Raw genomic sequence first — 26,373 nt, 5'->3', positions numbered from 1 at the left:
GAAGCAGGTCTGGAAGTGTCTATCCTTCTCTCTCCCTCTTCCATCTCAATTTCTCTTTGTCCTATCAAGTAGAAAGGAGAGAAGGAAGGAAGGAAGGAAGGAAAGAGAGGAAGAAAGAGGAAGGGGATAAGGAAAAAAAAAAAAAACAGCAAGAGGGGTGGATGTTTAGTGTCGGCACCAGTAAGCCCTAGTGATAAACCTGGGGGCAATTATTATTATTATTATGATGATGATAATGAAAAAAGAAATTAAGGAGAAAGCTCAGGGTCTGTATTCAGGGCCACTACCCCCAGGAAGACTGCATTCATGTGACTAAAACTGGCTGTCTAGGGAACATCTCCCAAATAATAGAAGGCAAAAAGAGTCACTCTTGAAAATATATGTCAGTCCTTCTACATGTTCCAGTTAATCTGAGCAGGGATTTATTACTCAAAGAGGACAATAAAGCCACTGCCATCACACAGAGGTAGGGGCATCCTTCCAGAACTAAAGCTTACAGAGAGGAAGCCCAGATCATATAGACCACTATGCATAATGATTTCCTTCAACTCCCCAACAGTCACAGTGGAACAGTGACAGTGTCCTAACAACCTAGGGGAAGTGATTTCCTGATATTTCACCAACAGCTTGATTTTAAGCCTAAACATCTGCTTCACAGTTAAATCATACACAGGAATATAAAGCAGCTGTCAGAATAGCACCTGGCAAGTGGGTGGAGAGTAGGAATAAGGATTTCTGTAAAGGAAAAGCACAAAGAAATTAAGTTGCACCAACCTTCCAAGAAACTGGACTTCTCCTCGATGGTGATGAGGAATGGACTTATACTTCCCTGTGTCGCCTTCTGGCCGGCTCACAGAATAACCTGCATTCTGCACTCTGTTTAAGACAGAGAATGGGCTTTCAGACAAAACAGTCAAGTTCTACAGGTAACCAAACCCTAAGACAACATTCGCAATTAAGTCCAGCAAAAACATTCTCAACTTATCTTCACTGAACTGACTCACCATGTCAGTTTTTTTTTATTCATCTTGTTAGCTTTTTTTAAAAATTTATTTCTTTATTGGGGAATTAATGTTTTACATTCAACAGTAAATACAATAGTCTGTACATGCATAACATTGCCCAGTTTCCCATTTAACAATACAACCCATCTTTTTAGCTTTTTCAAGTTTTCACTCCCCATAAAACAGAGTGGCTGATGAGCACAGGCCTCTGAGTGAGCCAGGCTAACTGTCCACTCTTTGATGGGTTTGCATAACCCAACTCCGACCAGCATAGCTGAGTGCTCACCACGGGTCACTACCTATAAATCCCTGTAAGCTGGCTGCTTTACTATAGCAAAAAGAAATCTAATTAGCCAGTATATAAATGAATAAAACACAGTTTTAAAAGAAAGAAAAGAAAAGAAAGAACAAAGGAAAGGAAAGAGTTATCTCCATAACAAAGACTGACTGCTTTGAAAAAATACTTGAAGGAAACCAGCTGATCCCCCCGCCCCCACCTGGGAAACTTAGGCTTGGGTACAACACTGAAGGTAAAGCCGTCAATATTTAGGAGGACGTTGCCACTTTAGATTATTTTAAAGCCATTTTCACTTTACTTTAAAGAGGCCTACACTGGGAACTGAGTTAGGGTGCTGTGATTTTGATCTCAGCAGAAAAGAGGAGAGAATCAGTGGAGCCACAATCAAATGGAAGAGCCACGCCTAGCACTAGATTAAAAAGTCAACTGTGCAAGCATGCTTATTAACCCCAGAGATGTTAAGACATTCACCTCTCTTTAAAAGATAAAATTAAGAGACTGGGAGTTTCTATTTTCTATATTTTGGAAGTCTTGTACTTATTTATTACCAGAGCACTGTTCATCTCTAGCCAGTGGTGGTGGTGGGGATTGAACCTGGGACCTTTGGTGTCTCAGGCATGAATGGTTTTCTGCATGACCATTATGCTATACCCTCAGCTGCACCCTTACCCCTTTTTTTTCTTTTCAAGTCAGGGCTTTGATTTCACTGCTCCCAGACTTTTTAAATTTTATTTTATTTTTTAATATTCAGAGAGACAAGAGAGAATTAGGGGAAGGTGAAGCACAGTACTGGAGTTTCCCCTGTAGTGGTATTTCCACACCGTACAGGCACTCAAACCTGGGCCCCATGCATGACAAGGTACAGGAAATACCTGGTGAGCTATCTTTCCAATCCCCTGATTTATACTTCTATTGAAGTAGAACCAGATAACATTACATGGCTTTCATATGTAGGCAACATGAAAATTCAACATCTATTGAGATGTGCTACACCGTGACTGCCACTAGAGGTCTACACTTCCATTCTCCCTCACACAGCCGACCCCTTCCACTAGATCTCACAGCCCCTTCTCCCCTTCTCTTTTGGTAGCCATCATTTTGTCTCACGGTCTAAGAGTGTGTTGCTTTCTTTGCTCATCTTATTTAAAACTGGGGGACAGCTCATGAATTTGCAAATCATGCTTGAGCAGAGGCCAGGCGAATCTTCCAGTACTGGCCCAATTCTAGTGGATGCGCTGCCAGAGTGAGCACATTATCTTTGTCTGTGATTCCTTTACTGAACCAACTGATCAACTTGAACCAGCGGTTCTCAACTGGGGTGAAACAGTATCTGGAGACGCTGCAGCTTATTTTAGTGGTGGGCAGAGATGTTGCTGGTAGTGGGTGAAGGTCAGATGCAGATGTTTTCTTGTTCAAACTGGTATTCTACAACCACAGCACCCTTTGTTATGAGGAGGTGGCACCCTATGCCTTGTAGTTATTTAACAGTAACCTTGACCTTCACCAACCTAAGATGACCATGGGTGCAAGGAAGAGGAGGACTGACTCAGGTTGACAACCAATAAATATAGGGGTGTGTGCCAAGTCACTGCATGAGCCTTCAGAGTACCTGGCAGCTTGCAGATCGAGGCCAAGAAGACACTGAGGAGGCACATTTCTGTAAGGAGGGCTTACATTTTTCCACTTGGCCAAAATGAAGCCAAAGCCCAACAGTGAAGACCAGCAAGGCAATCAGCTATTTTCCTTAGGGAAATTGGAAGTTAAAATGCGCAGATGTCTCCAGGTTTGGCTTAGAATAAGGTGTAGGGAGCCAATAAGACATGTCAGAACTTGAAAACGATAAAATCCTGAGACTCAAGGCTTGTCGCAGGGCCTCCGAGACAAGCACAGCAGCGGAATGCCCACAGCACAGGCAAATGGTTTGCTTGGGTCCTGTCAATAAGCCAGAGTTGAGCAGTGCTCTGCACTCACTCTTTGACCTAGTAGAGTACAAATAATTACCATGTGCAAGCACCCATGTTCAAGCCACTGATCCCCACCTGCATGTGAAAGCTTCATGAGTGGTGCAACAGTGCTGCAGGTGTCTCTCTGTGTGTCTATCTCCCCTATCCACCTCAATTTCTGTCTCTAACCAAAATAAACAAAATATTTTTTAAAAGTCACACTCTAACTTACACACTTTAGTGTGAATACTGTTAAATTTTTTACAGTAAATTTTTTAAATGTGGCTACTGGGTTTGTTAATTAATAGTCAGCAAACTCTTTTTTAAAAACTAAGCCAGAAAGTAAGCAGATACAAGGTGGAAATTCTTTTGTTTCTTACTAGATTAAAAATACATTATTGACAAAGGACTGTTTAAACTAATTTTTATTTATAAAATGGAAACACTGACAAGACCATAGGCTAATTCCCACCACCAGAACTCTGTATACCATCCCCTCCCCTGACAGCTTTCCTATTCTTTATCTTTATGGACCAAGGGTCACTATATAAACTTGTGTAAAATAAGCCTTATCTGGAGGTCACAGGTAAATCTGTAGATATATGTTGCTAGTATTTTTTGACCCTTGGTTTGAAGAAGTTTCAAGGAAAAGTATTTTGAGTGCAGAATATGTACCAGGTTTAAAAGATTCAGTAAGATGAAATAATTTCCCTTTTAATTTTACATTTTAAATTATACATATGGGGCTAGGGAGACATCATAATAGTTACATAAAAGATTTTCATGCCTGAGGCTCTGAAATTAAATCCTCAGCACCACCATAAGCCAGAGCTGAGCAGTACTCTGGTAAAAAATAAAGTAATAAAATAAAGTGAATAAATTAAAATATACATATGGCTTGTATCATATTCCTATGAACAACACTGGTCTGAAGAGTCTAGGGCAGCATTTTTAGAAGACAAGTAAGGGTGGTACCTTGGGAGCTGGGCGGTAGTGCAGCAGATTAAACATACATGGCACAAAGTGCAAGGACCAGCCTAAGTATCCCAATTCAAGCCCCTGGCTCCCGACCTGCGGAGAAGGGGGGGGGGGGTCTGCTTTGCAAGCGGATGAAACAGGTCTGCATGTGTCTATCTTTCTCTCCTCCTCTCTGTCTTCCCCATCTCGATTTCTCTGTGTCCTATCCAGCAACAAGAACAATAGTAACAGCAACAATGAGCAACAAGGGCAACAAAAGGGGGGAGGAGAAGGGTGGTTACCTGTTCCACAGATCGTCATCTTCTCCGCCCCAACCCCAGAAAGCATTTGGAAAGCCATTGATTTTCCGGAACTGTTCCACTGTTAAGCCACTCACTCCACCAAAGAACTCAGTATAAGGAAGTCTGCAATGAGATATACAGCATCAACCACCTGTGCATTAAAGAATGATCCACCACCCCTCCCCACCAACAGACCACCTCTCTAGAAAGCTAAGTTTTAATTAAATGGGCAATGTTCAGTGTGCAACTGTCCTGTACGGTGTGAAATTGTGTTCTCAAGCTGAAATGCATCAACTTAAGCCGCTAATTAAAATTTCTGAATGTTTATGACAACCTTGTTGAGACAGACAACATGTCATATAACTCATCCATTTCAAGAGCACAATTCATAGGGTTTCAGTATATTCTCAAGAGTTGTGCATCCATGACCACAATCACTCCATAAAAGAAGCCTTGTAGTGGTCCGGGAGGTGGCATAGTGGTTAAGGAACTAGACTCTCAAGCAGGAGGTCCTGAGTTCAATGCCCGGCAGCACATGTACCAAAGTGATGTCTGGCTCTTTCTCTTCTCTCTTCTCCTATCTTTCTCATTAATAAAATAAATAAAATCTAAAAAAAAAAAAAAAAAAGAGGAGGAGGAGAAGGAGGAGCAGCAGCAGCAGCAGCCGCCGCCATGTACCCTTTAACAGTTTCATTTCGCATTTCCTTTAATTCTTTCCATCCTAAGCAAGCACTATTCTCCCTTCGGTCCCTATTGATCTGCCAGTGGGGACATTTTGTACATTTTGTAGTCTTTTGTGACTAGTTTCTGTTACCTAGCATAAAGTTTTCTAGGTTCAAAGACCCCAAATTTCATCTACTATACTCTTACCTTTAGGTTCCTGATTATTAAACAATTTGTTCTGCTTTATATCTTAATACTTTTTAGCCACCAAGCTGCAGTTGCTAACATGACGTCAACCTGACTTCCCTGGGCAGATGACCTTACCAGTGTGTCCTGGAACCCCACCTTCCCAGACTCCTACCGAACTATGGAAAGAGAGAGTCAGGCTGGGGGTATGGATTGACCTGTCAGTGCTGATGTCCAGTGGGGAAGCAATTACAGAAGCCAGACCTTCCACCTTCTGCATCCCATAAAGATCTTTGGTCCATATTCCCAGAGGGATAAAGAACAGGGAAGCTTCTAATGGAGGGGATGGGATATGGAACTCTGATGGTGGGAATTGTATGGAATTGTACCTCTCTTACCCACAATCTTGTTGATCATTATTAACTCACTAATAAAATAAAAATTTTAAAAGTTTTCTAGGTTTATGTATGCTATTGCATATCATTACGAATTTAAAAAATTTTTTAAATTATCTTTCAATTTATTTATTGGACAGAAAGCCAGAAATTGAGAGGAAGGGGGAAACAGAGATACAGAAAGACACCTGAAACACTGCTTCACCACTTGTGAAGCTTTCCCCCTGCAGGTGGGGACCAGGGGTTCAAACCCAGGTCCTTGAGCATTTTAACATGTGCACTCAACCAGGTGCGCCACCACCTGGCCCCATGATTCCTTTTTCTTGCCAAGTAGTAATCCATTACATGGATATACTACATTTTAAAATTCATTTATTAGTTAATCAATACCAGAGTTAAAACTATATGAATTTTGCTGTCTTTGCATATCTCATCACTCTACTAGGTTTAACTTCTTTAAGAGTAAATGATACTCACAGATACATATACTTATCCAATTTAGTTGCAAAGTGCCTTGGCATCTGTCCACAACCATAATAGTTACGATCACTCTCTGGTATATGATCCACATCATGAAAAATAAGACAGTCCCAATCCAAGTCCTTCATTGCTTCTTGAAAACCGACATTGAAAAGCATGGCTCGATTAAAGGGTTGGGTACCAACCTAAAGGAGTAGAAGTTAATTCTTAAAAGAACTTTTGAAGCAAAGTCTTCGCCACTCTATAGCCCTGCCCAAAGCAAAGCTTACTGAAACTGACAAGTAAAGATCACTGGGACAGAGTGACAGTAGTCCAGCACCATTCACCACTGACTCAAAAGTTCACTTAATCTCTAATCTCTATTTCTTTAGAAATGAAATGAAATAAAATAAAGGGTGACAGTCATATATAACAGCATTGAAATGAGTATCCAATTCCATGAAAGAATGGTGCCATTTCTACTTTGTGGTTCCTTATCTTAAGGGGAATTTCCTGGGTCAGGAGCCTAAGGCACCATCCCCAAGACAGCACTAGCGAAACCATACAAGTGGCCTTTGTTCATGGGTAAACAGAGTGACATCCTGGACACAAATCTGCTGGAGTTAGGAGATTTCTTAAGCCAGGCGCCCAGAATCGCCCGCTGTTGCTCCCCTTCCTTGCACAAGGTGACCCATTTATTAGAGTTCAGTTCTGTTGGTTCTTCACACTAAAAGATGAACTGACTGGAAGCACTCTAACCTGCTGTTTCAGAAGACAAAGAACAGAAGGGAAAGGACCACTCACTTGTTCAACCACATAAAATGCAAACCGCAGGCGCTGTCGCTGAAGCATGGGAATCAGGTGCCTAAGCAGGACTGGGAGGTGCTCGTGGCGGTTCCGGAATGGAATAAGGATTGCCACCTGGGGGTAGGAGGGTCGCAGAAAAAAAAAACCACCTGTTAGTTCCCTTAGCTTCTGCTTTGTAGTAGAACATCCGAAGAATCAGTGGACAACACTTGGAAGCTCCAGGAAGCTGCTTTGTCTTTGATTTCCTCTAAATGAAGATATAGGTTAGCAAGTTGATCCTTGGAAGTAAGTGGATTGTGTTCTAAAATGCATGTAAGAAAGTGTGCCTTGTGGGCCACAGAAAAGAGTATTTTGTTTGTTTTTTCTTTATTGGAGAGGATTCATGGTTTACAGTTCATAGTAAAATATAGTCATTTGTACACGTGTAATATTTCTCAGTCTTCCACCTAACAATTCAACCCTCTCTAGGTCCTCCTCTGCCATCATGTTCCAGGACCTGAGCCCTCCCCCCACCCCAGAGTCTTTTCCTTTGGATCAATACACCAAGGAGTAGATTTTAGACCACAACAGTGAGGAAAGTGTACCTTCTACACTGCGACTCAGTACATATAAAACAATCCATTGCTATGTGAACATAGAAGTAAATGTGCTCGGGAGTCGGGCTGTAGCGCAGCAGGTTAAGCGCAGGTGGCGCAAAGCACAAGGACCGGCATAAGGATCCCGGTTCGAACCCCGGCTCCCCACCTGCAGGGGAGTCGCTTCACAGGCGGTGAAGCAGGTCTGCAGGTGTCTATCTTTCTCTCCCCCTCTCTGTCTTCCCCTCCTCTCTCCGTTTCTCTCTGTCCTATCCAACAACGACAACAACAATAATAACCACAACAATAAAACAACAAGGGCAACAAAAGGGAATAAATAAAATAAATATTAAAAAAAATTTAAAAAAAAGAAGTAAATGTGCTCACAAACAATTCTTCTCTTTGCAATGTGCAATGCATTTTTATATGTAGGTATGTCTGGCTTTATGTATTTATTATCTGTTATTATTTATTTTATTTCACTGGATAGAGACAGAAACTGAGAAGAGAGGAGTGATAGAGAGGGAGAGAGACAGAGAGACACCTGCAGCCCTGCTTCACCACTTGTGAAGCTTTCCCCCCTGCAAGTGGGGACCAGGGGCTGGAACACAGGTTCTTGCACATTATAACATGTGTGCTCAGCCAAGTGTGCCGCCGCCTGACCCCTGGACTGCCTGGTTTTATGACATTTCATAGGCACTACAATTTTTACAAATTGAAGGTTTGTGGCATCAAGTATGTCTATGGGCACCATTTTTCCAATAGCATGTACTCACTTGGTATCTATGGTACATATAGTTAAAGTATGTAATTTCTTTTTAGACATATGCCATTGCACACTTAGAAGACTACATTATAAAAATATCAATAGCTTTTATATGCACTGGGAGATCAAAAGTGTGTGTTGGCTGGCATGTAACTGGCAATATCTACAAGGTTGTATGTGTAAGTATTTATCTTTTAATGCTGATCATTAAATGTGTTTTACATCCCAATGTCGGGCTGGTAACATATCTCGGTTAAGATCATCTGTGATCATTGTTCAAAGAGTGGACTTATATACATGCTACAAGTCTGTCTTCTAGCTATCATCCTTCAGAAGAGTACCGAACAATTCTCTCTCTCTCATTTATTTATTTATTTATTTATTTATTTATTTGTCGAAAGGATAGAGAGAAACTGATAGGGGAAGGGAAGACAGAGATTGGGAGAGAAAGAGAGACACCTGCAGATCTGCTTCACCGCTTGTGAAGTGACCCCTCCCTGCAGGTGGGGAGCCAGGGGTTCAAGCCGGTATCCTTGAGCTTCATCTGATGTGCGCTTAACACAGTGCGCCACCACCTGTCCCCCTTCCGAACAATTCTCTATCAGGCTAGCTAATACCACTAAACTCAGTGTAACAAAAGCAAACAAGGCATGAAGTACTAAATTTATGATGGCTTCTGTAAATGAGTCATAAGAAACCCGTCCACCACCTTCCCAATATCCTGCTTAGATAATATTCCTGTAGGGAGATGAAAGTATCTTGCTCATTCACCGAGATGATGCCAAATTCTGTGGCAATAGATAGAATATGAGTCCTTAGGGGAAGCTGCTTCCACAAAGTGCAAACACTTTACGTCAAGAAGTAGGGGGAAATTATAAAATGTCACAGATGTGGGGTAATTTCCCAGAATGCTCACATCTGGCTTTACACCCTACCTTCCATCGAGGCACACAGTCAGAAGGCTTCCAGTGGCCTCCAAGCTTGATAGCTGGGTCTCTGGAGAAGATTTCATGAATGACATCCATTCCAATTTCACTCATATTTATATCTATTGGGCCCTCTATATAGAGAAACGGAGAAGGAATTAAAAATAGAAGATGAAAGCCTTTTCCCCCTTCTGCCCAGAGTTTTATTCCCTGAAGAAGTTGAATGCTTTTCCAGCTGACTGTTTTTTAACAAGGATAAGAGTCCTTTCCTCTATTTTCCAAAAAGCTCCACTTCAGTTCATCACTATAACGGGTAAAGCAATGAATCAAGAAACTGAGATTTTAGAGTTTGCTTCTATCAAAGGAGTAGAAAGAGATTAAGATTTAAAGCAAAAACAAAACAGCTTCTGAACTTCTCAAAGAGAAAGGCGGAAAGTGGCTGAGCTTAAAGCAAGCACAGAAACACTGTTGTTTCCTTATCAGTGACCCTAACTGGTGAAGTCCAGAACATCATCTCTGATCTAAGTCAAGAAGCAGAAGTCTCTAAAATGTACCAAAAATATGAAGAAGGTATGATAGTTTGCTACTACTGTTTTAGATTGCACAGGGGATTCCAAGGAGAGAGAGAGAGAGGATTTAACCTGGTTTTTTTTTAATTATCTCTTTGATAAGAAAATAGTATCTCTTATAACACATAAGTTACAATTAGTGTGAGATTTGTATTAACACATAAAATGATTGCCTGTACTTTCTCTAGGACAGGCTAACAGACCCCAGTTAAGTTGCAAAGGAGGAAGCCATGTGCAAAGGAAAGAGTGAAAAATGTGGTATAAAACTACACCAGGAAAACAGGTTACCTTGCAAAAAGCCTGAAGAGGAGTCAGGGAAGACATTAACTTTCAGAATCCCTGTTCCCAATGGAGGGTGTGACATTCATGCTATCTTTGTGGTAGGCATACTGAGAGACCTCACAGACTCTCCCATTTATCTTACTCACAGATACATTAGTTTAAATGCAGCAGATGATAAGTAAGAGCTTTACTCACTCATAGAAGGGAGCCTTTCAGGACAGGTATGGTTTGCAAAGTAGGTGAAGTCTTCAGGAAGAAATGTTGTGGTTTGTAGGAAAGTTTCACTGTGGTTCAAGTCAAGGGGATAATCTAAGGAAGTAAGAAGAAAAGGCAGCTCAGGTACATGGAACCAATTCTGTAATTCTTGGACATCGTCTTTGGCGGAAGCAGGACTCAGGTCTAGCTCTTCACTGTAGCTAAAAAAATAATAATAATCTAATAAAAATGTGAATCCGATGTTAACATTTAAAATAGCATTTCTATTTTATTTGTATTACACCCTTATATGCACTCACTTTACAGCCAAGTAATTCTACTGTGCATTTAAAAATAAAACATCATCCCACACCCTATTCTCCAAAAGTACTATTCTCATTTCGTTAGCCTATATTCAATTAATCTTTTTAAAAATCTTTAAGATTCATTTTGGGTCAGCAGGATAGTTCACCCAGATAGTGCTTTGTGAGGTGTGCAACCTAGGTTCAAGCTTGGCCCCCACCACACTAAAGGAAATATTTGCACTGTGGTGTCTTTCTCTTTCCATCTGAAAAGTTATTTTTCTATCTGAAAAGTTGGCTTGGGGACTGAGGAGATAGCATAATGATTATGCAAAACTATGTTTATGCCTGAGGCCCCAATGGCCCTTGGTTCAATCTTCAGCACCACCATTAAAAACAAATAAATACTAAGACTGGCTTGAGCACTGAAGCCCCAATGATGACAAAGGGAGGGGCAGAGAAGAAAGTTTAATTTCATTTATAAATGTTGATTTATAAGTAAATAGCACTCAGACATATATGATGCCTGTAATCAAACTCAGGCTCTCATGCTTGGAAATCCAGAGCTCTATTTAATGTGTCATCTCCTGGACCCGTACACAGCTAATCCCGGCGCTTCAGTGTAAGATCTTACCTATGAACTTTTCACTACGGAGGTGACAATTTCATCCCCTTTCTTCCCTGCCCTCAACATACACAAATCCTTTTCCACATCCAGTCTCCCAACAGTCACATGGGATAACTGTGGTTAAGACAATCTTCAGTATTCATATTGAGTCCTAAGTATAAATATTCACAGCTGAGTAAATGTGGGAGGTTATGATTATTTTTCCTTTCCTGCATATTTTCCCCCTGGAGTGAATGTTTCATTTATCTGCCATACGTGGTAGTAGATAACATATTGATTATGCAAACAGACTCTCATGCCTGAGGCTCCGTCAAGTCCCACGTTCAATCCCCCCGCACCACCAGAAGCAAGAGCTGAGCAGTGCTCTGATAAAAAAAAAAAAAAAAAGAAGAAAGAAAGAAAAAGAAAAGAAACTTGCATTTATTTGCCATATGGAAGACTAACTTGATACCATGCCCTTCATTTCTTAGGTCATCTGCAGACCGTCATGTGCTCTCTGTTTCATCTTCCCAAAGACTCAGTGACCTCTGACTACACGGGTTTTCCTTGTGTCTCATAAGCAGGTACTATTCTTTTCCCCCTTATTGAAGGGATTAGTGCTTTACAGTCAACAGAAAGTTGGTACATACATAATATTTCTCAATTTTCCACAGAAAGCTCTAACCTACACCCCCCCCCCCAAACACACACACCTCCTGTGCCATCATGTTCCAGGAACTGAACACTCCCCCTGACTCCAGAGTCCTTTACTTTGGTGCAATACACCAACTCCAGTCCCAGTCCAAGTAGGTACTATTCTTGACTTCCTTCCTCATGTTCTGGAGAATTCCTTCATCTCTCTACAGTACTGAGTCTCACCAAATCTTGTTTCTTTCTTTCTCTACATTTTCAAAATAGCTACCTAGAAGGGGGAAAGGGAAGTGATTCTGAGCCCCTGTATAGCTGATTATTTTTATTTTTCCTCACTGTATTCATAGGTTGGCTGGACTCAAAGAACTCTAGGCAGGAAGTAACTTTCTTTCTTTTTTTTTTTTTATTGTTGTTGTAGTTATTGATGTCGTAGTTGTTGGATAGGACAGAGAGAAATGGAGAGAGGGGGGGAAGACGGGGGGCGTGGAGAGAAAGACACCTACAGACCTGCTTCACCACCTATGAAGCAACTTCCCTGCATGTGGGGAGCCTGGGGCTTGAACCGGGATCCTTAGCTGGTCCTTGTGCTTCGCGCCACATGCACTTAACCCACTGCTCTACCGCCCGACTCCTGGCAGGAAGTAATTTTCATTGAGTATCGTGAAGTTGTGGTTCCACTGCCTTTTAGATGCCAGCATGACTGTTCAGCTCCATGTTTTGATCTTTGCAAATGGCGATCAGCTATTTCTTTATTGAAATGTTAAAAAAAAAAAAACTCCCCCTCAGGGCTGGGTGGTAGCACACCTGGTTGAGTGCACATATTACAATGCACAAAGGCCTGGGTTCGAGCCCCGGTCCCCAGCTGCAGGGGGAATGTTTCATGAGTGGTAAAACAGGTCTGCAGGTGTCTGTCTCTCTCCCTCTCTATCTCCTCCTTCCCTCTTGATTCTGACTGTCTCTTTCTAATAAATAAATATGGTAATTTTCTAAAAAATTTTTCTTTATTTATTCCCTTTTGTTGCCCCTGTTGTTTTATTGTTGTAGTTATTATTGTTGTCATCGTTGTTGAATAGGACAGAGAGAAATGGAGAAAGGAGGAGAAGACAGAGAGGGGGAAAGATAGACACCTGTAGACCTGCTTCACTGCCTGTGAAGCGACTCCCCTGCAGGTGGGGAGCCAGGGGCTCGAACCGGGATCCTAACGCTGGTCCTTGCGCTTTACGCCACCTGCGCTTAACCTGCTGTGCTACCACCTGGATCCCCCCCCCCCCTTTTTTTAATTTAGGGAAAACAAAACCAAACTCCCCCTCTGCTCAAGGAATTTCACATTTGTGTGCCCTGTTCTGGGTCTCTTTCACCTACAATGCTGGCCATTTGATGGGCCTCTAAAGTTTGAAACTTCGTGTACTTCTTGTCCTGGAATATTTTTTTAGGAGGTAGGAATGTATCACTTTGGTGATGATTTTTCCCTCTTCTGCATTCTATTCTCTCTTTCTGAAAAACAGAATGTGTTGGCTTCCTGGACCCCTAATAATCAAAGTACAGAAAGATCTCATTCAAAGGGAAAAAGAAACAAAGCAAGGAAAACAAGCCAAATCAAATGAAGATAAATCTTTAGATGGCATATAAAACTTTGGTTACCAAACGATGTTGGGGGTGAGTATTGGGTTGCATGAGTGGAGAGGTTCCAATGGACTTTGGTGAAGGGATATTGGTAAAGTGAACTCAAACATCTTGCAAATCAAAGCTACCTTAAAAGCAAATGACGGGGTGATGATGATGAGGGTGGTGGTGGTGATAATGGCAGAAGAATGGGGTAATGGAGATGGATCACCAGGCAGAAGACAAGCTTTACCAAGTGGGAGGATCCTGGCTCAAGCTCCTGGCCACCAGGGAGCACCTTCATGTGGAAGCTTCAACAATGGTGGGGTGGTGCTATGGTACCTCACCTTATCTCTTTGTCTCTGTCTCATGTGAAACTCCTTTACCTCATGAGAAATAAATCTTGGTGGTCCAGGAGGTGCCACAATGGATAAAGCATTGGATTATCAAGCACGAGGTCCCGAGTTCAATCCCTGGCAGCACATGTACCAGAGTAATAGCTAGTTCTTTCTCTCTCTCCTCCTATCTTTTTCATTAATAAATAAATAAAATCTTAAAAATAAAAATAAATCTTACAATGATAATAATAGATAATCTTTTACCAGTCCTTTTAGATTCATGATGCTTCTATAAAATTTGAAATTTATTTGAATTCACTTTGACCCTGAAATTCTAGAATCTTCAACTCAAGAAGTTTTTCAAAGAGCATTATGACAGGGTTTCCAAGAATCAAATGGCCACTACAGTGAACTCTTTTTAATCAGGCACTCGACTGCCTCTTCCAACAGTACTCTGAGAACAAAACTCAATGAGAGGCAGCTTGAAGAATTTTGAGACTCTTAACAGGGAAGGAAAATGACAGAATAGAAGGCCTTCTGCCCTTTTTAGCTGTAGTTTTTCTGAAAAACACTAAGCCTACATTTACATAGATGTAAACCAAGACAGCAGGAACCTTATATTTATATAAACCTCATATTTATATAAATATAAATTTATATTCATACAGAAATTAGCCCAACATTTGGAGTTCATATATGCAACTGTCTTGAGTCTTTTTTGAAGGTATTACTGCTTCAAAAAGCTATGAACCTCCAATACTAATTACTCTGTATGATTTTTATTTTGTTTCTTAATATTAGTATGGTAGTGATATATATTAATATGTATTTTTGTAAGTATATACCACCAATAAAAATGATTGTATTTAATTAAAAATTGTTTTATGCTTAGTAAAAATGTTATGTTTGTATTGTGATGTGTGGGCAGAGGAGCTGGTTAGAAATAACATCATGGTAATTATATCTGTCTAGATGATAAGTGATTCCTGCAGGTCTGTAATATGCACTTTCATAAGCAAATCAACAAAAGCAGAAGGGAATAATAATTCTGGGTAATGGCAGAACCAAACTTTCAAAATATAACCTAAACAGAAAACAAAAGAAGGCAAGAAAGGAGACAAGGTACTGCTTAGTCTTATTGTTGCTATTTTGGGGAATTTTGTTTGAAGATTCAGAAAATTCCTATCTACTTCCTTCAAGCATTCATTCACATGTTTCACTTCAGTGACTACCAGGAAATAAAACTTATTATTTCCTTTTGGTTACTAAATTAACACATATTTCTTTGGGCCCGGATGGTGGCGCACCTGGTTGAGTGCACGTTACATTGTGCAAGGAACAAGGTTCTAGCCCCCGGTCTCCACCTGCAGGGGGAGAGCTTCATAAGCGGTGAAGCAAGCCTGCAGGTGTCTCTCTGTCTCTCTTCCTTCCTATCTCCCCCTTCCCTCTCGATTTCTGGCTGTCTCTATCGAGTAAATATATAAAGATAATAAATAAAAATAAAATTAAAAGACTAAATTAACACATATTTCTAGAAAACTTGAAAGACACATCTCCTAAGTAGAAGTCCTCCTTGGCTTGCCCTATATATACCATAGGGCAGAAAAAACAAACAAACAAACAAAAACAACCAGGTCTCCTCATTTGTTTGTTTTTTAGTTTTCACCAGAGCACTGTTCAGCTCTGGCTTATGGTGGTATGAGGGACTTAGGAGCCTCAGGCTTGAGAGTCTCTTTGCATAATCATTATGCTATCTACCCCTGCTAGTCTCCTGGTTTTTAATTAAATTATTACGTTAAAATTTTACTGAAATTGACTCACGAGCAGTAGAAATCTTTTTCTTTTCTACCTTATTCCTGGGTAGGAGAGACCACAGCACTGTTCCACCATCTATAATGCTCCCTCCAATCCTGTGCTGCCAGGACTTGAACCTGGGGTACCCGACATAGTAAGGCAGGTTAGCTGACTCTCAGTCCCAGAAGAGGCAGGAGAAATTAACTGCATATTATTAACTGCAGGATTACTGTGGTCAAAGTTTTTCTGCAACTGCCCAGCTATGGGTGGGATACAAGACACACTCCTCAGGAGTTCCAAACATCTTCTTACTCTCCAAGCACATGTGCCTAATGAGAGCCGTGTGGTGGCGCACCCAGTTAAGCACACATAGTACTATGTGCAAGCACCTGTGCAGGAACCGGTGTTCGAGCCTCTGGCTCCCCACCGGCAGCAGGGTCTCAATTTCTCTTTGTCCTATCCAATAAAATGGGAAAGCATGGCCATCAGGAGCAGTGGATTCGTAGTGCTGGCACCAAGCCCCAGCAATAACCCTGGAGGCAGAAAAGGGGGGGGGGCTCATTTTCCCACATGCTTCTCTCAATTCACACCAACTGATACTCATCTGCTGAACCCAACCCAATCGATGCAGCCAGTACCATGCTGGCATGTTTCACTTCAGACTGTGTCCAGAGACGTCAGATGTGGAATGCCAACCCTTCAGCTTCATTACTCTGGTGAGATTTTTTCTTAGCTCATAGGACTCCTTAATTCCATTTCGGGTGGTACATCTCTTAACAAACCTCAATACCTAAATACAGACCAGGGCCCATGAGATAGGATATATGTACACATATCCATAAGCTAGGGGAAAACATATACCTTAAAGCAAAGGTGCACAATACTTTGCAGTGAGTTAATAAATGTAGCAGGCAAGTAGAAAGACCCAAAACGACACCATAAAGTACCTAATGAAATAGTTTCTATTTAAACCTAGATACCCTCCTCACCTACCTCCTATTACACGTCCCTCAATCACTCCAAAGCTAACCTTGTCAAACAAAGGACTACAAAAGCTGAATGAGGGCAGGAGACTGGCACACTTTTAATGATGACTCCCTTAGTCACTGCCAGGCCACCCCATCATCTGGGGCCCTAGTCAGGGAGTCCTGGGATTCCCACACAGATATAATGGACCTAGACCTCTAACAGATCCCTCTCACCACTGTCACTGGTCATCTCCATCAGGAACAACACAGTGGACCCTCTTGTGTGCCTCCATAGGACCTTGCCCTCAATGTGGATCAACAATGGTAGGGAATGTTCCATTCTCCAAACGGAGGTTGGACAACATACTCTACCTACTACCTGAATTACTGTAGCCTGAAATGTTCCTAGCTGTGACCATGGAATGTGAGCTCAGACCTACAGGGATGCAGAGGCTACATAGGCTACTGTGCTGAATATGAGCCTCAGATCAAATTAATGGGGTTTACAGTTAACAATAATTATACACTTTTTCCAAATGTGGGAGCTATTTTTTTCAGCTTTCTAGTCCTTTTTCCAACTATGACATCATCTCCCCAGACAATAACTTAAGTCCACCTGCATATTAGATGTCAGGCTCAGGCAAAAACTAGTAAAGTCATGGGCCCCTTGAAATATACCTAGAGAAAGAGAGAGGCAGACTGGGAGTATGGACCGACCAGTCAACGCCCATGTTCAGCGGGGAAGCAATTACAGAAGCCAGACCTTCTACCTTCTGCAACCCTCAACGACCCTGGGTCCATGCTCCCAGAGGGCTAGAGAATGGGAAAGCTATCATGGGAGGGGGTGGGTTATGGGGATTGGGTGGTGGGAATTGTGTGGAGTTGTACCCCTCCTACCTTATGTTTTTGTTTATTAATCCTTTCTTAAATAAAAAATTTTAAAAAAAAGAAAAAGAAATATACCTAGAATAGACCTACTAGCTTGTTCCAAAATGGGGACTCCAAATCTTCATCTGCAATATTCTTGCCTTTAGGTTCATGATTACTCAACAATTTGTTCTGCTTTATATCTTAACCTTTTTCCAGCCACCAGGTTCCAGATGCTACTATGATGCCAACTTGACTTCCCTGAGCAGACGATCCCACCAGTGTATCCTGGAGCCCCGCCCTACTAGGGAAAGAGAGAGACAGACTGGGAGTATGGGTCAACCTATCAATGCCCATGTTTAGCAGGGAAGCAATTACAGAAGCCAGACCTTCCACCTTCTGCACCCCACAATGACCCTGGGTCCATAGTCCCAGAGGAAAAGAATAGGAAAGTTATCAGGGGAGGGGATGGGATACGGAGTTCTGGTGGTGAGAATTGTGTGGGATTGTACCCCTCTTATCCTATGGTCTTGTCAATATTTCCATTTTATAAGTAAAAATAAAAAAACAAACAAACACATACTTATTGAATGAGGGAAGTACTAAGAGGAAAACCAACAAAATTAGCTGATTTTCTATGACTGTTTCACTTTTTACTTTAAATCTAATCTATTTCAAATCAGTACATGTTCTTCCAGGACAAGAGGTAGAAGGGCAAAAGGAAGCAGCTGTCTCAACATTTGTGAAATGGGAAAATAAGAAATTTCCTTTCCCTTTTTTGCCTCCAGGGTTATCACTGGGGCTTGATATCTGCACTACAAATCCACTGCTCCAGGAAGCCAGTCTTATTTTTGTTACCCTTGTTGTTATTGTTGTTGGGATAGGAAAGAGAGAAACTGAGAGAGGAGGGGAAGACAAAGAGGGGGAGAGAAAGATACACTTGCAGACATGCTTCACCACTTGTGAAGAGACCCTTCTGCCCCCACAGGTGGGGAGCCAGAGGCTCGAACCTGGATCCTCACACTGGTCCTTGTGCTTCACACCATGTGCTACCACCAGGCGCCAGAGATTTCCTTTCTATCTGCAGATGCAAATAACCATTCACCCCATGATACTAATATGCCAACATCTCTGAACAGTTGCTTATCTGATTTCCATTTATATCAGTGGTCTGGCAGCCTTGACTGCACATTAGAATCATCTAGGAAGCTTTTTAAAATTCCTAATGCTCTAGAGATATAAATGGGCGCAACTACTTTAGAAAACACTATGGCACTTCCTCAAGGAGCTAAAGACAGCTACACAAGTTCCATCCTATTTCTGTGTAGCCAAAGAATACAAAAACCCTACCACAAAGAGTTATATCTACCACGAAGTTTACTGCAGCATCATTTTAAACAGGTGAGGTGCAAGCATTGGGAGATCTTAAAGTACACCTCTCATACCCCTCTTCCAACTTCCAGTGCTTGTCAGTTTTGACAAGGCTACTTCAATACACAGTGGCAGCAAAAGTCTTCTTTAAATTCTCCTTTATATAGTATAGCCAAGTATAGCTGAGCAGGAATTGTAAAATGAAGACCTACAGACTCCAGGAAGAACCATCATTCCCCCCGCCATTTAAATTTGTAAATACTAAAAAAGTTGTCAAGTGTTTATAAAATATAAAGAACTAATATTTTTAAGAGCATGCTTAAGCCAGACAGATAGTACCAGATTTGCACACAGAGGTCCCAGCTTCAATCCCTGGGACTACCTGTGATATGCCATAGCCGAATAGCACTCTGGTGTGTTACTCTTCCCTCCCCTCCCCCATAATTAAAACCTTTAAAAGCAAACAGATGGGGGGGGGCTAGTATGCCAAAAATAAACATAAAGAACACTATGGAATGAACATTTTAAAAAAATCAGTAGGGAGTCGGGCGATAGCGCAGTGGGTTATGCGCAGGTGGCGCAAATCGCAAGGACTGGTGTAAGGATCCCAGTTCAAGCCCCCAGCTTCCCACCTGCAGGGGAGTCGCTTCACAGGCAATGAAGCAGGTCTGCAGGTGTCTATCTTTCTCTCCCCCTCTCTGTCTTCCCCTACTCTCTCCATTTCTCTCGGTCCTATCTAACAATGATGACATCAACAATAACTACAACAATAATAAAATAAATAAAAAAAAAGTCAGTGGTGTATTGCACCAAAGTAAGACTCTGGATAGGTGTGTGTGGGGGGGGGTGTTCAGGTCCTGGAACATGATGGCAGAGGACCCAGTGGGGATTGTATTGTTATGTGGAAAACTGGGAAATGTTATGCATGTACAAACTACTGTATTTACTGTTGACTACAAATACTCCCTCTGATTAAAGTGACTATATAGAATGGCTCCTGGAAATTCGTATTTATGAACAAGAAATACCAGGCCATTTCACCACTCACCTCTAAGGAACTAAGTGGCTAGACTTGCTGAACTTACAATACCCTTTTGAGGACTTCCTTCAACAGTTTCCAACAAGTTTTGCTACCAGAGTTTCAAGCCTTTTGGATTTCATCACTCCTGATAGACTTTTTTCTTTATCCAGATAGTGGGTGAAATACAGAGAAGGAGAGAAAGAAATTTCACAGCATCACTTCAGCACTTATAAGCTTCCTCTTTGCGGGGTGCTTCCATATGGAAAGCTGGGGGTTTGAACTTGGGTCTTCACATTGCTAAAAGTGTGTGTTCTACTAGGTGAGCTATCATTCAGCCCTTGGCTTAGAGTAAGTTTTTAAATGTTTGCAACCAGTAACTTTCAATGACAACATTGAGCTCTAGGTCACTACTTAAAACTGACTTCCAGGCTCACAGTTGATTCCTCAAAATGTAGTCTTATTAAACAGTTAAGGCTTTAGCTTTCAGGGTAAAAAGAAAGTTAACATTACCTGAACATCAAGCTTTTTGGCTATGTCTGGCCTGAATAAGGGCTTTGAATGTGGGTTTGTGTCCCAGCACTCTTTCCAGGGGCAGCTCACCTGGCAGACAATACCAGACCAGACTACTGTCACCAAGTTCTTAATGCTCTCGCTGGGTGGAAGTGGTCTGGCCAGAGATGGCAGTCACTGATTATCTCAGTCAGCAGCTTTAGGCTCAGAACACCTGCCTCTCTGACTGCAATCGGCAGAAAACATGCAATGTATAAGAATGGTATTTTTTCATTAGACACATTTTCAATGAAATCGTATTTCTTCTTCGATACTTGCCAACAATGTGCCAGTAATGCAGAAATCAAAGTAGTAATATCAGAATTATGTTATAATGTGTTTTCTTATTAAATCTGTTCTTTCACACACTGAAAAGTAATTTACTGAGAGCCTCCAAAATTCACTGGGACATAAGATGGAAAAGGTCATGAGGGCACTGCTGGGTCTCACAAGGCGGGTCCTACCAATCATGGCCAGCAAATCTTAACTCACAGCTGTACTCAGTCCATGTGACTCCTTGTACCTTGGCTGCTTTATCCCTGAAACAGAGACACAGTAGCTTGCTGAGTTCTTATGAGGATGCTCTGAAACAATGCAAGAAAAGTACCTGGCATACACTAAGAGTCCCCAAAGGTAAAGACATCCAATTTAAAAAGGGAAATAGAACCATTAAGCACAAAACATCTGAGTAACTTTCCAACCAGAGAGATGCTATGAAGAATTATTTTGATGTGTGGTAATTTGAGAACAAAATCATACAAAGGCACATAATAACATGGGTCACTGGATATACCTCCCAAGAGTGCAACTCACATCTGTGCTCAGTTTTCCAAAGACAATAACCGCTCGGGGAATTCATGAAGTCTTCTGTGTAGGCACAGATCCCTGCTGTGTGCCAATCTCTTCCCCAAAAGCCCGGAAAGAAAGATTCTAGCCATTACCTAAGCTTTGCAGGACACTTGTACTGGATAATTGTCATGACAGCACAGTGTCCGTTAATCAGACTGATATAGGGCTAAAGACTCTGGAACAGCAGCCAAAGACCTCTCTAGTTCACTCTGCCTATCTAACCTGAACCATATATACTCGACGAGTGAGAACGCGTATGGGGATCATTTGTAAAACCACAGGCAGTCCAAATTAATTAGGAAACAAAAATGTGCTTAGCCTTCCCTCAATTACTTTGGGGACTACAGAGAGTCCTCTTCAGTTCAGAATTCAATTTGTCTGTAGGCTAGAAAGCTCTAAGTTGGTCCAGCTCCATGCAAAGAAGAAGAAAGGAAGTACCAAAGTTTATCGGTTTGCTAATTCTACTTCTTTGTTGCTTCTGATCTTGCCAGAAGAACAGACCGGTAAATTAGGATGTTGCCAATCCTTTTAAAGATTAAATTTCCCTTTGCTTCCTCTAGAAATTCCAATTCCTACTGGATTGTCCTCATATGCAATGTTTGTGAAGCAACTTCACATTCTACAGTGAGATTCAGACAAGCTTTACTCTTACTATTGAACAAAAGTGAACTGATTTGCAGGAAAAAAAATTTTTTTTGAAATATACAGATTTTACAACATAAGGCTCAAATGAAATTAAGAAGTCTAGGGGGGCCAAGTAGTAGTGCACCTGGTTAAGCACACACATTACAGTGTACAATGGCCCAGCTTCAGGCCCCTAGTCTCTGACTGCAGAGGGAAAGCTTCCCAAGTGGCAAAGCAATCTTTCTATCTCTTTTCCTCTCTATCCTCCCCCCCCCCCAATTTCTGTCTCTATCCAATAAATAAAGTCATAAGAAAGCACAATGGGGAGTTGGGTGGTAGCACAGTGGGTTAAGCGTACGTGGCGCAAAGCACAAGGACAGGCGTAAGGATCCCGGTACGAGCCCCCGGGTCCCCACCTGTAGAGGAGTCGCTTCACAGGCGGTGAAGCAGGTCTGCAGGTGTCTATCTTTCACTCCCCCTCTCTGTCTTCCCCTCCTCTCTCCATTTCTCTCTGTCCTATCCAACAACGACGACAACAATAATAATTACAACAATAAAACAACAAGGGCAACAAAAGGGAATAAATAAACATTTTTAAAAAGGAAGGTTTGATGCTGTGGGCTGTTTATCTCTCTCATTTTCTCTCCTCTCTCTCTTTCTCTCTCCCTTCATCCCCCTCTGCTTTCTTCTATCTCCCTTTCCCATATCTCCATCTCTACCTAGAAAAGTGCAGCGGGTTAAGCATACGTGGCTCAAAGCACAAGGACCGGCGTAAGGATCCCAGTTCAAGCCCCCGGCTCCCCACCTGCAGGGGAGTTGCAACAACAATAATAACTACAACAACAATAAAAAAAAAATAAGGGCAACAAAAGGGGAATTAAAAAAAGAGAAAAGGAAAGCACAATGGTCTTTAGTTTAAAAAATGAGGTAGTAAAAAAGAAAAAAAAAACAAAACCTAGTAGTCATGGGCCCTTTGGAATATAACTAAAATAGGCCTACTAACTATCTAAAAAATGGAGACCCCCCCCAAATCTTCATCTGCACTATTCCAGCCTTTAGGTTCATGATTAGTCAACAATTTGTTTGGCTTTATATGTTAACTCTTCTTGTATTCCCAAGCCAAATTGGAAAGACCTAATGACTATCCCATTTAACCATTAAACTTCTGGGAAAGAAAGACACAGAGAAAGAAAGGGAGAGGGGAGAAGTCGGGTGGTAGAGCAGCGTCTTAAGCGCAGGTGGTGCAAAGTGTAAGGACGGGCTTAAGGATTCCAGTTCAAGACCCCGGCTCCCCACCTGCAGGGGAGTCGCTTCACAGACGGTGAAGCAGGTCTGCAGGTGTCTATCTTTCTCTCTCCCGCTCTGTCTTCCCCTCCTCTCTCCATTTCTCTCTGTCCTATCTAACAACAACGACATCAATAACTACAACAACAATAAAAAACAATAAGGGCAACAAAAGGGAAAATAAATAATATATATATATGTGTGTGTGTATATATGTGTATGTATATATATATATATATATATATATATATATATATATATATAAAAAAGAAAGGGAGAGAGGGAGAAATTAGTTTAAAAAGACAGTTGGGGGGAGTTGGGTGGTAGCGCAGTGGGGGTTAAGCGCAGGTGGCGCAAGGTACAAGGACCAGCATAAGGATCCCAGCTCAAGCCCCCAGCTCCCCATCTGTAGGGAAGTTGCTTCACAATTGGTGAAGCAGGTCTGCAGATGTCTATCTTTCTCTCCCCCCCTCTGTTTTCTCCTCTCTCCATTTCTCTCTGTCCTATCCAACAACAACATCAATAATGACTACAACAATAAAACAAGGGCAACAAGAAGGAATAGATATTTTTTTAAAAAAGAAGAAAAAAACCTTAAAAAAAAAGACAGTTGGGGCTGTCTTAACAGCAGTGCATCTGGTTAAGCACACACAGCACTATGTGCAAGGACCCAGGTTCAAGCTCCCAATCCCCACCTGCAGTGGGGATGGCTTCACAAGTGATGAAGGAGGTTTGCAACTGTCTATCTTTTCTTCTCCCTCTCTAACTCCCTCTCCCTTCTCAATTTCTCTCTGTCCTATCGAATAAAATGGGGGGGGGGGGGAGAGATGGCCTCCAGGAGTTGTGGATTTGTAGTGTAGGCACTGAGCCACAGCGATAACCCTGCAGAAAGGGGGGGAATTTTTTTTTTATAGTCTTCTATAAAAAATAGTTATATTCAAAACCAAGACTCAGCGACATGTTCTCATAGTGCTAGGAAGGTCATCCAATTCATGTGTGTGCATCCCTTTTGTTTATACAACTGGTGCATCTAAGAATAAAAGGTACAATAAAGCAAAAAAAAAAAAAAAAAAAAAAAAGAATGAAAGGCACAGGTGAAAGTTCCAAAACTGAGGCAGAAACGTTTACTGCTATGTCTATCATTATGTTCAGCTGAATGAGTCTGGCTATCAATTCAAAACACATGATAACCTGGTATCAGGTAAACTGTCTTCCAAAAGTTATTTTTATACTTACCATCTGTGTAAATTGTCCAGCTTACATGATTTCTATGAAATGAAAATTTGTTCAGTTTCAACTAAAGCCTAGTGATGAGATAAATAAGTCATACTGCGCTGAATAAATAAAGTACAGTTCTAATAGGAAGAACAGACTTAGAGCAACTCTTCCTGCCTAGCAAAGAGAAGAGTTTATTTTGTAGGAACAGATTAACTTTTTAAACACCATAGACCACCATTACCAGGTATATAACTCAAAAAGCAAAGCAGGATCCTAGAGGTAAGCTCAATGGGTAGACTGTATACCTCTGATGTATAAGCCCATGAGGCCTTGGGTTTCAATCCCCAGCATCACATCAAAGCGCTGAGGACAGTATCAAGGCCTCCAAGCATGGCAAAATAGTGCTTCATACTGTGGTGTTTCTCCCTCTCTAAAAATACTGGGGAAGCACCACCAAGATAGCTCACCTCAAGAGTGCCTGCTTTGGCATGCACACAATCCTGATTCCAGCCTAGTCCTCAAAGCATTGGAAGAAGCTTAGTGCTATGGTACCTTTCTCTCTCCCTGAGGCTCTCTCTTTCTATCTGAAAAAAAGAAAGCTGGCTTGGAGCAGTGAAGCCCTGATGATAACAAAAACCCCAAAAACCAAAAAACCAAAAGGAAGAAAAGGAAGGGAGGACCAGAAGGAAAGAAAGAAAAGGGGCAGGGAGGCAGGGAAGGACTGGGTCACTGTGGCCACTCAGCTGTGTCGCATAAGCATGAGGCTCTGGGTTGTTCCTAACACTGCAGAAACACAAAGTAAACAAACAGATCCTACATGTTAAGCCTCAAAATAAAAGTAGACCTGGTTTAACCAAGTTCCAGGTTGTCTCATTGGTAGAATAGACACCTTTTTGGGAAGTGTTACCATATCATTCCCAGAAACAGCTTTGTATAATTTTGCTTAGTTCATCAAGAGGGGGAGGGGAAGAAGAAGGGGAAAGAGAGGGAGGGGAAGGGAAGAAGGGGAAGGAGAGGGAGGGGAAGGGAGAGGATGTGGGGAAGGGATGGAGGAACAGAAAGAGGAAGAGGAAGAGACTAAAAAAATACTCCTTACCTGTTCCTCCCTGAAAACTGTGGGGATCAAAATGGAAGTCATCCAACTAGTCTCATAATACTGCTAACAAAACTTCTGAACAAGAGCTTGCCTTTGCAAGAGCTTCTTGCAAAGGCAAGACTCAGAAAAGCTTTTCCTTTTTTTTTTTAATTCCCCTCTATCAAAAATAATTACCCAAAGCAAATTAGAAGACATTCTAATCGGACTGCCTAAAAATATACCTGAGTCATTTACACTGCTGTTCCTCTTGGCATAAGCACTCCGAACCACCTGCTCATAAACCTGAGCGCCTATTGTTCTCATGTTGTCCCGGATGAGAATGCCTTGAGCTTGCATCATGAAGAGGTAGGTGTTCACTGCAGAAGACAAGGGGGGGGGGGGGGGAGGTGAATTCAAAAGCAATCATTAAAACAAAGCAAAAGTACCCACTTTTAACTGGATTTCCCTCTTTTTAAAACCTCTTTCAGGTTTAAAAAACTTTACAATTGCAATAGCATTCTTTTCTAATGTTTTTAAGACAATGATATGCCTTGGACAGCTAGTGGGCTTAGGGGGGGATATTAGTCAATATTCAGCAACTTAAAATTTATATTGTACCAGATCCTCGAATACCCAATCTGTCTTCCTACATTGCAATGATAAAAGAGACATGTGTGGATCAATTCAGATACTTTAAAAAGGCCTCTCTGCTTTCTAAGTTCAACATCTCAACATTGATGGTGATAGTCAGAGAAGGAATCTGCCAGTCTGTGCCTACTGGACACATTTAAATCTAGAATCTGCCAGTCTGTGCCTACTGGACACATTTAAATCTAGTTTCGATCTTGGTAACATTCTGAAAAGGCCCCAGCTACTTTTCTTTGGAAGGTTTGGAAAGGGAAAGAAGACAATGAAAGAATGACAGC

General features: G+C 41.6%; 1 protein-coding gene across 1 annotated transcript in view; it reads right to left on the bottom strand.

The window, feature by feature from the left end:
• B4GALT5 (beta-1,4-galactosyltransferase 5) overlaps positions 1-26,373 on the bottom strand; it is a 99,548-nt gene that overhangs the window by 3,734 nt on the left and 69,441 nt on the right. Inside the window, exons 2-8 of the mRNA XM_007533196.3 lie at positions 25,690-25,824; positions 10,328-10,441; positions 9,291-9,415; positions 7,012-7,128; positions 6,226-6,413; positions 4,505-4,627; positions 775-876 (exon numbers count right to left, since the gene is read on the bottom strand). Of these exons, the coding sequence (XP_007533258.1) occupies positions 775-876; positions 4,505-4,627; positions 6,226-6,413; positions 7,012-7,128; positions 9,291-9,415; positions 10,328-10,441; positions 25,690-25,824 (904 nt within the window). The remainder of the gene's footprint in view (positions 1-774; positions 877-4,504; positions 4,628-6,225; positions 6,414-7,011; positions 7,129-9,290; positions 9,416-10,327; positions 10,442-25,689; positions 25,825-26,373) is intronic.

This window comes from Erinaceus europaeus, chromosome 1, assembly GCF_950295315.1.
Source record: "Erinaceus europaeus chromosome 1, mEriEur2.1, whole genome shotgun sequence".
NCBI lineage: Eukaryota > Metazoa > Chordata > Mammalia > Eulipotyphla > Erinaceidae > Erinaceus > Erinaceus europaeus.
This window is presented reverse-complemented; position numbering and strand designations above follow the sequence as displayed.